This window comes from Natator depressus, chromosome 20 (assembly GCF_965152275.1).
Source record: "Natator depressus isolate rNatDep1 chromosome 20, rNatDep2.hap1, whole genome shotgun sequence".
Classification (NCBI taxonomy): Eukaryota; Metazoa; Chordata; order Testudines; family Cheloniidae; genus Natator; species Natator depressus.
Genome location: NC_134253.1, coordinates 4,033,480 through 4,044,368, shown reverse-complemented (window position 1 = coordinate 4,044,368; position 10,889 = coordinate 4,033,480). Strand labels below are relative to the sequence as shown.

The window sequence follows — 10,889 nt, the reverse complement described above, 5'->3', positions numbered from 1 at the left end:
TTCCCCCCCTCCCCTTCAGAAGCATCTGCCCCTTCGCCGGAAACCCACGTGGCGAGCACATGGCTTGCTTCCGGCACCCCCTTTTCCCAGCCGAGCCCACCCCGCGTTCTGATTGGGCAGCCGGGGCTCCTATGTAAACGAAGAGAACGCTGACGCAGGTAAGGGAGGGCGGGGTTTGGTAACGAGGATGCAGGGGGCGTGGCCTCCCTGGCTCCATGTGTCCCATTATAAATAAAGCCAGAAAGATGCTCCAGGATTTCATCTGCTCCTCTGCTTTCTTCCTCCATCCACTTTCCAGCTGCCCTGAGCCAGGATGCCTCAGACCCTCAAGCTGGCCAGCAGGGCTTCCCTGCTCTCCAGGGGCTTCCCAGAGATCTGGGCTGAGCTTGGCTTCAAGGCACCAGCCAGAGTGACCAAGACCCACAAGACCCTGGAGGACATGCCAGGACCCAGTGCACTGGGCTTCTTCACGGATCTCTTCTGCAAAAGAGGGCTGGCCAGGCTGCATGAGCTACAGGTAAGGAGCTTGCCTCCGTGGCTACTTTCCCACCTTGCTGCTCGGCACACGACCTCTTACTTTCCGCATCAGACTAGTTGGTCTTGTACTATAAAGGGTCTACCAATGTATGGGGTGCGTGGAATTACTGAGCTTTAAATAGATCCTGTCTTTAGTGAACATGGTCATATAGGATTTAGGACCAGGTTTCCCAAAGGGTCTGGAATCTACCAGCTTCCACTGGAGAATTTCCCGTCACTGCCACAACAGAAACTGCTGGACATTTAATAAAAAAAAGTTCTAGCCAGGGTTTTCAACTAAGTCAATGGGAGTTGGAGGCTCAAAATTCATTGAAATTCAAGCCCTGTTTATAAATCCCAGCCTAAACACGTGAGAGTCAGGACATTCAAAGGTGGCAGTCCCCATAAATATGTACAGTTGTATTTTTGGTTACTTCTCTATGTCATTTCAATGTGTGGCTTGCAGTGAGGGAAACAATAGGTGTACAGAGGTGTACACAGATTAAGGTTTCAGAGTAGCAGCTGTGTTAGTCTGTATTCGCGAAAAGAAAAGGAGGACTTGTGGCACCTTAGAGACTAAAATTTATTTGAGCATCCGATGAAGTGGGCTGTAGCTCACGAAAGCTTATGCTCAAATAAATTGGTTAGTCGCTAAGGTGCCACAAGTCCTCCTTTTCTTTTTACAAATTAAGGTGTACATGAACTCGGGCTTTACCCCATATGTGTCCCCACAGGCTTGCAAAAATCAATTGACGTAACATAGGTTTACCGGCAATCAACCCATTCACTCCTTAGTCTAACCCTGTGTAAATTGACATTGATTCTGGGCCACACAACTCTTACTCACTGGGCTGCGGAAACAGTGAATTTCATTTGCAGCGTAAATTAATGGCACCCTTTAATAGTGGCTTTGATACATAAAGGGGAGCATTGTATCGCATATTGCTAGTTCGGCTGCTTATGTTATGCAAACTTTATTTTCTCTTTTTTTTCAAAGACCCACAGGATGTGCAGTATAGCAGGGCTAACCTTGAGATCCGTCATATCAGTTTTCTGACCCGTGTGTGTTTTACATTGTTGGTGTTGGAGGAGGGTGTTTTTGTTTTGTATTTAACTCTTTTTTTTTTTATATGAAAGGAAAGAAAACAAAAATGGGGGGAAAGACCGTTGGGTAAACTTTATTCACAGAGAGAATTTGTGCTATTCAGCCCCATACCGTCTGAGTAAACTCCCTATAGAAATCAGTGCTGTCTTGGGATTCATTCGTAAAGTTCCCCAAAATTGTGAATACGCCCCACTTTGGGAATAATTTTTAAATGAATAAACCAAATCACTGCATTCTTTCGCCTCTTTGCGACTGCACGTCTCCTGCTTGTGTGGCTCTGCAAACTTGCGTGCAGATGTCTACGGGTTTTAAAAAGTACTGGTAGTCGAACGGCTCCCCGCGTGCACTGCGGCTCCTTTTTAACCACTTCCAAGCTTAGCTAAATAAATATTCCCCCCTGAGGATGAGCCATCTGCCGAATGATACACGTGAAAGCTGCGGTCTTTGAGTTATCCACGTGCAAAACCCACTTCTTTTAAAGCCTAAAGCTATTTAATCTTCCCCTCACCCCAGCTCATAACCCCAAAGGGGCTGGGGGTGGGATTTTGTGCAGTAAGATGCAGCAAAATCCATGTATGCCTCAGCCCGAAAGCTAAATTTTCCAGTAAAGGAGTGGAAACCAGAGGGTCAGAATGGAGAGACTGGCTTCAGCAGAGCATTGATTAAGTACTGGGCAGGTGTTCCAGCTGCCTTTGAACCTCGCGCGGCGTATTTGCAAATCCAGATATTTAAACAGGCAAGAGCAGGCTGGTTTCGCGGCCGCTCTTGGTTTGCCCAACGGTCTCATGGTGCATAGCATGAGGAAGTTGGACAGATATCAATAAAACCTGCCTGTGTGGGAACGAGAACTAAAACTAGAAACTAAATATCCTCGATTACATGCGCTGACTGCATCCAGCCCTGATTGCATTCCAAGCAAATGAGGCATCGTTTCCCTCTCGACTTTCTCTCTCTTCCCTGCTCCGGGGAACGAATCCCCAGTGGAGTCTCGTGGCTGAGGCTGGAGGGGAAGGAGAGCTCTGAATAACGGGGGCTCCTGCAGGGCAGAGTCTAGCCGGCAGATCACTGACCCTCTCCGAGCTCGATTTCTGACCACGTCTGCCCAGACGTTCCTGTGAGGTCCCGATCCCTGGAAGCCCGGCTTCCCCAGGTCGAGCTGCGGCGAAACACAAAGTAGTTTCATTGGAGTCAGTTGCAGTTCGTTGCGGCCAGCAGCCAGGGAATGATCCATCCCGGAGGATAGCAGGAGGGGGTGCAGGATGGAGCTGGGTGTATAGGCTGCAGACGGCAGGGGAATAGATCCCTATAATGCACCATTGTCTCATGGCTCTGTCCACCCTGCCCTTAAAGCGTCCACATGTTCGCGTTGCTGACCGGTGACCACCCTGCTAGGACAGCCTGGTTCTAACCAGCTCTGCCTGGCCCAGCTGGTGACAAGAGCCCTGTGAAGTCTCGGTGCTTGCTTGACGAATTGTCTCCTCTTCCCTCCTAGATCGAAGGGAAAGCCAAGTACGGGCCAGTGTGGAAAGCCAGCTTTGGGCCTATCTTGACCGTCCACGTCGCGGAGCCCAGCCTGATCCAAGAGGTGATGAGACAAGAGGGCAAACACCCCGTCCGCTCCGACCTGTCCTCCTGGAAGGACTACCGGGTGTGCCGCGGCCACGCGTACGGGCTGCTCACTGCGTAAGTCGGCTACTCTGCCACCCTCCGACGTGGGCGTGGGGGCCACGCTGGGTGGGGGGGGCCGCAGGAAACATCCTAGGACCCACCGGGTCCTGGAGACACCAGGCAACGCCATGGTCCGCTGCAAAACACACTGATATTTAAGGCTTGGATTTTGCCCAAGGGAGTTAGGGGCTCAAATCCCATTGACAGTCACCTGACTCCCTGAAAATTTCCCCCCTCAACTATTTGGGTTCTGGGTAGTACCTAGGAGCCCCACTCCTGGACCCGGTGCCGTACAGAGAAGTAGCAAACCAGAGAGCTCCCATTGCGGGTGTCAGACAAGAGCGGAGGCGAGGGAGGGTGCGGGAACCAAACGAAGTGGGGCTTAGCAGAAACTCAGATGTCTCCCTGCCTGCCGCTCGCCTACCGGTGCCAGGTGGAAAAGGAGCCAAAAAAGAGCCCCAAATGGGGAGACTGTGGGGTCACCCCCTCTCCTGGGGGATCCGTCCAGCGCTCTTGCTGACTCTTCCCTCGGTGGCTCTGTGCCAAGTGGGATCCGGCTCCCTCCAGGCTTCCCCATCCCTGCGGCCTGATGCTGTCTCCGCGGGGCCCGGCAGGTCCTGGCCCAGAGGCACGTCACCCAAGAGCTAAGGCTTTGCGCAAGCCCCTGCAGAGGCGTGAGTCAGGCGAGAGGATTGTGTTGGGCCGTGAGTCAGCGGTGTGACTCAGGCTCCCGGGTTTCTCATCAGCGGGGCTGAGTAACTGGCAGAGGGAGTGCAGGCCTGTGGGCTAGCCACGGGAGCCGCTTTCCCAGCACCGCAGGGCCCCTGCGGGTGGGCTTGCTGCTGGCTTGACCACCGTGGGAACTGACTAGCGGGTGCACCGCGTCAGAGCCAGCTTACCCCCTCCCCCCACCCCATGAGCCAGGAAGTGCGCCTCAGCCCTGCCTTAGGGGGGCGCTGTGTCTAAGAGGCGGCGAGATGTCAGCTCCCCTTAGCCGTCCACGGCAGAGATTAGCCCAGGGGTGGCGTGGGCAGGCTGGCCCTTGAACCCTGCTTTCCTGGGGGGGTAACCGGGTCTCTCTGGCCCTACCAGGGAAGGCGAGGAGTGGCAGAAGATCCGCAGCACCCTTGGCAAACACATGCTGAAGCCCAAGGAGGTGGAGTCGCACACGGGGACCCTGAACGGCGTGGTCAGCGACCTCATCCGCCGGCTGCAGCACCAGCGGAGCCGCCACGGGCAGCACGTGGTCCAGGATGTGGCGGGCGAGTTCTACAAATTCGGCCTGGAAGGTGCATGTCTGGGGCAGTGCCTAGGGTGGGGACGGGGCTGGGGCTGGGGCCCCTGGGAACGGAGGGGCACATTCTGCTCAGAGATCGGAGATGGATCTGCCTGAGACCCAGGCCCCCCTGCCCCAGAAACTCCCCTCCCCCCCCCGCCCCCCCGGGGCTCCATGTCTCTGACTCTCTCCGGGTTCGTTTCCTTAGGCATCTCCTCGGTGCTCTTCGAATCCCGCATCGGCTGCCTGGAGCCTGAGGTGCCCAAGGAGACCGAGACCTTCATCCGCTCCATCAACCGCATGTTCGTCATGACCCTGCTCACCATGGCCATGCCCAAGTTCCTCCACCACATCTTCCCCAAGCCCTGGAAGATCTTCTGCGAGTCTTGGGACTACATGTTTGCTTTTGGTGAGCGCTGCTGGGGCCAGGCAGCCTGGGTTGGCTGCTTGGGTGGGTGTGTGCGTGCTCGTGCCCAGCTCCCTGCCTGAACTTCAGGCTCATTTCCCCTGGGGCAGGAATCCGGGCACTAGATCTGGAGCAAAGATCGGGAGGCAACTGCAAAGAGATTCCACGCCCTGCAGCGAATCAGTCGTTGCTCAGGGTGTTAGCTTTAGCATTAGCAATTAAACCGGAATTGACACCGCCACCGATAAACCGCGGTTGAACCGGGGGCAATTAAGACTTGAGGACTTTCAAAAGGGAATTAGAGGCCCACCGTTCAATTTTGGTGGGCTTTGGGCACCAGAATCCCTTGGGTTCCTCCGAAGAAGCCCGGCCTAGCGCTGCTTCTGCTGGAAAGCCAGGGAAGTGGGGAGAAACTCTCAAGCCCAGGCTGTGGGGCTGACCTGCGTCCGTTCTCTTCCAGCTAAGGGCCACGTCGACAAGCGAATGACCGAGGTGGCAGAGAAAGTCTCGCGGGGGGAGACAGTGGAAGGCAAATACCTCACTTACTACCTTGCCCAGGAGAAGCTCTCCATGAAATCCATCTATGGCAACGTGACCGAGCTGCTGCTGGCCGGGGTGGACACAGTAAGCGCCGTGGGAGTGTCTGGCTCGAGGGCTCGGGGCAGTCGGGGCAGGAAGGCAAAGGCAGCTCTGTTGCTAGGAGTTCTGCTTATCCTCGGGGATTGAATCCCTGGGGAACTGGGCTGGGGGGCCATGGCGGCTGCGTGGAAGTGATTCCGGCGCCCAGAGCATAGATGGATCCCAGCTGCGGACGCCCCGTTTTCCCTCCAGCACCGATGGCAGGGATCCAGCCTCTTCCTAACCCTCCCTTGCTCCTCTGCCCCTGCAGATCTCCAGCACCCTGTCCTGGAGCCTGTATGAGCTGTCCCGTCACCCCCGGGTGCAGGCAGCGCTGCACGAGCAGATCACCGGGGTGATGGACGGCGGCGCCATCCCGTCGGCCGCAGACTTGGCCCAGATGCCCCTGCTGAAGGCGGTGGTGAAGGAAGCGCTGAGGTGAGCGCCGCTAGGAGGCGGGTCAACCAGGGCTGCCTCTGCTTTCTCGCCCTGGGCTGTGGTGGGACATGGTGCACCTGCTGAGAGCTTGCAGGCTGCCTGGGGTGCTGGGATCCCCGGGTTCATCCGTCCCCCCTGGAGCTCAGCCCCCAGAGCGGGGAGGCTAGTGCCTGGAGCGGGGACAGAGCAGCTGCCCAGCCGTTCCCCTGCTGGGAATGAGCCCAAGGCCGGGTGCGGGGCTCGAACCCGCAGCCGGTCGGCTGCAGCGTGAGGCTGGATCACGGCTCCTGTGACTCACCTCCGGCCGTGTCCCCTTCTCCCCCGGCAGGTTGTACCCGGTGATCCCCAGCAATGCCCGTGTCATCTCCGACCGAGACATCCAAGTGGGAGAATATCTCATCCCCAGGAAGGTGAGTGGAGCTGACTGCCTGGCTAACGGGGTGGGGAGGGAGTGTGGGGGGCTGACCTGGAAGCGGGGACATCTCCTCCCCAGCTGTGACTTGCCACCCCCGAGTTGCCTTAGCGGGAGGCAGTTTGTAGCTGAGGGGATTTCTCCTTGGGGTGGGGGTGTCTCCTCCCGCACCCCGCTCACGTGGCATGGTGCCCACAGTGCCCACGTCTCACCCTGCAGCCTCTTCCTCTCTGCCCCCCCCCCCCCCCCGCAGACCCTGATCACGCTGTGCCACTATGCCACCTCCCGGGACGCCCGCTTCTTCCCCGAGCCCGACTGCTTCAAGCCGGAGCGCTGGCTGCAGAAGGACGCCACGCACCACCCCTTCGCCTCCGTCCCCTTCGGCTTCGGCAAGCGCAGCTGCATCGGGAGGCGCATCGCGGAGCTGGAGGTGCACCTGGCCCTGGCCCGGGTGAGTGCCGGGGCCGAGCCGCCCCTGAGCGTAGCGGTGGCAAAACATGGCTCCTGGGGCCGGGGCGGGGCCTCCTAATTCCTGTTAAACTGCATCAGTACCAGCCCCATAGTCCCCCTCATTGCATCGGTACCAGCCCCATAGTCCCCCTCACTGCATCAGTACCAACCCCATAGTCCCCCTCATTGCATTGGTACCAGTCCCATACGCCCTTCCCACACTGCATTCCTACCAGGCCCATAGTCCCCGTTTCCCACTGCATTGGTACCAGCCCCATAGTCCCGCTCACTGCATCAGTACCAGCCCCATAGCCCCCTCCCCCACTGCATGGGAACCAGGCCCATAGCCCCCCCCGCACTGTATTCCTACCAGGCCAATTGCTCCCTCTCCCCCCACCACCGTGCACTCCTCCTGGGCCGACTGCATACTCCCCGACTGCATACTTCCGCCAGCCTTGGCGCAACTGGTGCTAATCTGCCCTCCTCTCTCCTGGCAGATTCTGATGCACTTTGAGGTGAAGCCGGAGCCAGAGGGGGGCCCAGTCAGGCCCATGACCCGCACCCTCCTGGTACCCGAGAAGGACATCAACCTGCAGTTTGTGAGCCGCTAACGCGGGCGGAGATGGAACCGCTGGCCCTGGGGGTGGCCGGGCCCCCCATGGGGTGATGGGCCCTGTCCGAGCGGTTTGGCCCCAGATCAGAGTCAAGGAAAGGAGGGGCTGGTGCCTCAAAGCGCATGCACTCATCCCTGCTCCGTGGGATGGGAAGGACTGTGTGACACGGCCGGCCGTGGCGTGGAAAAAGAGCTGGGTAACAAATCTGGGGGGGGGCCTGGCGTGGCTTCCTACCCACCCTCCGCCCGGGCTGTCCTCCCTCCTGAACCTGGAGTTCCCCTGAACGCAGAGCAAGGCGGAGCCGGAGTGGCATTCCCAGAACCAGCGCCTCCTCCAGGCAGCATTCTGCAATGCAATTCATGTGTGCGCCTGGCTCTGCCGTAGCCAGGGCAGCAGCCCTGCAGAGCACTGAGCCAAACTGCCCAGCAACCTGCCTCCGCTGGTTCGAATCCCCAGGGCAGCCCCAGGACCCCGTCTCGGCCTGTGTACGTCTGGGCATGTAACAGGAAGGAGCAAATCTGGACCCAGCTGGCCTTGGGGGGATGGTTCTGATGCTGATCAGTGACTCAGGTCCGCCTCTTCCACCGGTGTAAATCAGCATAGCTTCGCTGATTGACACCGGCTGAGGATCAACTCTTGGGGTCCTGCAAAGAGTTGAAAGAGATGTGCTAAGGTTTGTTCTCCTTAATAATCACTTTAAACACTCCCCTTTGAAGCACAGTGCCCCCTATTTATATTTATTGCCTGTAACTTATTCATGGTTCTCGGGAGCCAGCAATGTCTGAAGCTGTGTGGGTTTCTTTTTCCAAGCCAGCCGCGAGGCTCTCTGTATTTAGGGCAGCTGCCACGTGAATGTCTCTCGCCTGCCGGCGCAGAACTGTTGGCCTGCAGCTGTTGCTGGTGCTTTGATATTTAACAGTTATTTATTATTCCCTGGAGAATAAATATGACTCTTTTTTTAAAAAAAAAAAAAAAACCCCCCCCCCACCGTTTGGTGCATTTGTGGGTTTGGGATGAAGATGCTGGATGGGAAAGGGGGTTGGGTTGGAATCCAGGCAAAAAGCACTGAACCCTTCATTGTGCACTGTACAATTCCAAAGTAGCACTTAGCGTTCCCAGCTGGGATCAGGGTCCCTTTGGGCCGGGCACTGCAGGGACTGTTTGTACGAGGTGGGAGGGGAAACTGAGGCACAGACGTGGCAGGAGGAAGCCACTCGTCCAACGTCATCGGCAGCAGAGCCGGGAATAGACTTCAGGTCTCTTGCTGCCATTCCAGTGCCCTGCGCGCTAGCCCCGTGCTGCGTCTCGTAGCATAATACACTTCCTGGGTGGTTAAGCGCTCCGATTTGCTCCCTGGGTGGAAATCTCTTCCAATTAACTCTCTTGGCAACTCGGTTTTAAGGATCCACCTCCTAACTGCCCCAGGCCCAGCCCCAAGCAAGCGGCTGGAACCAGTTGCTGAGTGGCTGTTTCAAGGGCTGATGCGTCCCACCCCCGAGGTGGGCGCATTAGAGGGACAGTTGAATGACTCCCGCTTTTCAGAAGTGTTGATCAGGCCTCACCCCCTCTGGCACCTCTACCAGAGAGCTGGAGGGTGCCAGAAGAAAGTGCCATCTGGCACAGCAGGGGCCCCTTGCTATGGGGCATGGGGCTCATTGCCGTGGTCCAAAAACCAGGGCGGGTGGCTCCGTGCAGCAAAAGAAGGCTCAGGTGTGGAGAGCTCTCCTCTGCTTCTGGCCAGCTAGGCTGAGGGAGGACATAGCTAGCAGGGTGAGGGCAAAGATGCCCTGCACCAATGGTAGGTGGGCCAGACCCCGGGTCTAGCTTCACCAGCATCAAGGTCATCAGGCCACAGCTGCCCGTTGAGTCCAAGGGGATGGGCTGGCTCAGAGGAAGGGGCATGAAGCCTCCCCCCCCCCAGTGGACAGTACTGGAATAACTTGCCCTGTGGGGCAGTTGCTTCCTCCTCTCCTCCCAGTGTCTGAAAGCTGGTGGGAGGGTGGTGGATTGTGCAGGGCGGGTGGGGCCGATGGGGCATGAAGTCCAAGGCACGAGGCTGGCGTGCAAACAGCTGGGCACACTGCTGGCAGGGTGAGGCCCCAGCAGCCGCGCCACGGGGCCGAGCACCGAGTGGCATCCCTGCTCCATTGCTGAGCCATTCCTGCAGTGCTGTGATGATGGGACCTCCCCCCCCCCCCACCGCCAATGGTGATGACTAGACTTCCCCCGCCCCGAGGTGTCCCGAACACTCCCACCTCCTGGGAGAGCCCCGCAGGCTGGCAGCTGCCTACGAGGAAATACCTGGAGGTTCCTCATTCTGCCCTAGCTGCTGTGACACCAGAGGCATGAGGCGTTATCCGGCCTAGTGCCCGCCGCGGGCAGGGCAAGAGAGCAAAGAGACCTCCCCTCGCCCCACCATGCAGGTCAGAAGCCTGGAGGGGGCCTGTCGGTCTCCCCAATTCGCCAGGGCCCACCTGCTGCAGGGGACAAGGGAGCGGCTCCTCTTCCCCCTGGATCTTCCTGGGGCTCAGCATCACAGCTGTGCCAGGGCAGCCGTGCGGAGCAGTGCCCTTGGGGCGGCAGGGTGCCCCCAGAGGCCAGTGGGGAAGATTGCCGGGCCCTCTCGCGCCCGTAATGACTGAGCCCAGAGGATGCCCCAGCAGGGGAGGGGGCAGCTGCTGCACGTGTCAGGGAGGGATGGGCATGAGTGGTGCCCAAGGCAATGGGGCTTGGCAGATGGGGCAGCTGCAAAAGTGCAGGGGCTCTGGGACGGACCTGGCTGGCTGGGCTCAATCCCCGCCACCCCCGCCCCATTTCCTATGCACAGGGAGCCATCCCTGCACTTGTGGACATGCATTTGTGACATACAGCTGTGAACACACGGGGCCAAGCCTTCATGCCCACAGTCCCTTGGCTGCAGGACCCCGTCTCTGGGACTGTGGGTGCCCTTGGCACGGGGATCCCAGCTCTGGAGCACCGGGGAGACTCCACCGCTACGAACAGGGGTGGGTGCTAGTGGTTACACTCAGCCCCTGGTGGAAGTGATGGGCACCCACATCTCAGGGCCGGGGCAGCTGGAAAGGAGAAATTCTCAGAATCAGACTGCCCCCTGGTGTAACCCCCTTGATTTCCACGGCTCCCCCCATCGCATTGCACAGGGCTCACCAGCAGAGAGGGACTTGCAGCCCCAGCCGGGCACCGCCCACAGCAGGAAAGGGAAGGGCCCCGCTGCCGTTTCCCAGAAGGGTGGCAGTGGGTCACAGGTGCTGCCAAGGGCTGGCTCAGTAGATCAGTGAGCTGGGACCCAGCTGGCACCTGCTTGATGTTTCCCTCAGGGCTCCGCTTCCCCTGGGGCAGCTCGGGAAGGCCAGGGCTGGTCTGGTGCT

General features: G+C 58.5%; 1 protein-coding gene across 1 annotated transcript; it reads left to right on the top strand.

The window, feature by feature from the left end:
• The first annotated feature begins 266 nt into the window (after positions 1-266).
• On the top strand, positions 267-8,460 carry CYP27B1 (cytochrome P450 family 27 subfamily B member 1). The gene is made up of 9 exons (XM_074935042.1): positions 267-517; positions 3,114-3,304; positions 4,382-4,578; positions 4,774-4,974; positions 5,432-5,595; positions 5,861-6,027; positions 6,356-6,437; positions 6,693-6,890; positions 7,387-8,460. Exons 1-9 carry the CDS (start codon positions 314-316, stop codon positions 7,498-7,500), a joined length of 1,518 nt encoding a protein of 505 aa, XP_074791143.1. The 5' UTR covers positions 267-313; the 3' UTR covers positions 7,501-8,460.
• Positions 8,461-10,889: the final 2,429 nt, after the last annotated feature.

Excerpts from the sequence above, each read along its gene's own strand:
- CYP27B1 (XM_074935042.1), top strand. The coding sequence starts at position 314 with ATGCCTCAGACCCTCAAGCTGGCCAGCAGGGCTTCCCTGCTCTCCAGG. Across the intron at positions 4,579-4,773 it reads CTACAAATTCGGCCTGGAAG|GCATCTCCTCGGTGCTCTTC; the intron begins GTGCATGTCTGG and ends TCGTTTCCTTAG. Across the intron at positions 6,438-6,692 it reads AATATCTCATCCCCAGGAAG|ACCCTGATCACGCTGTGCCA; the intron begins GTGAGTGGAGCT and ends CCCCCCCCGCAG.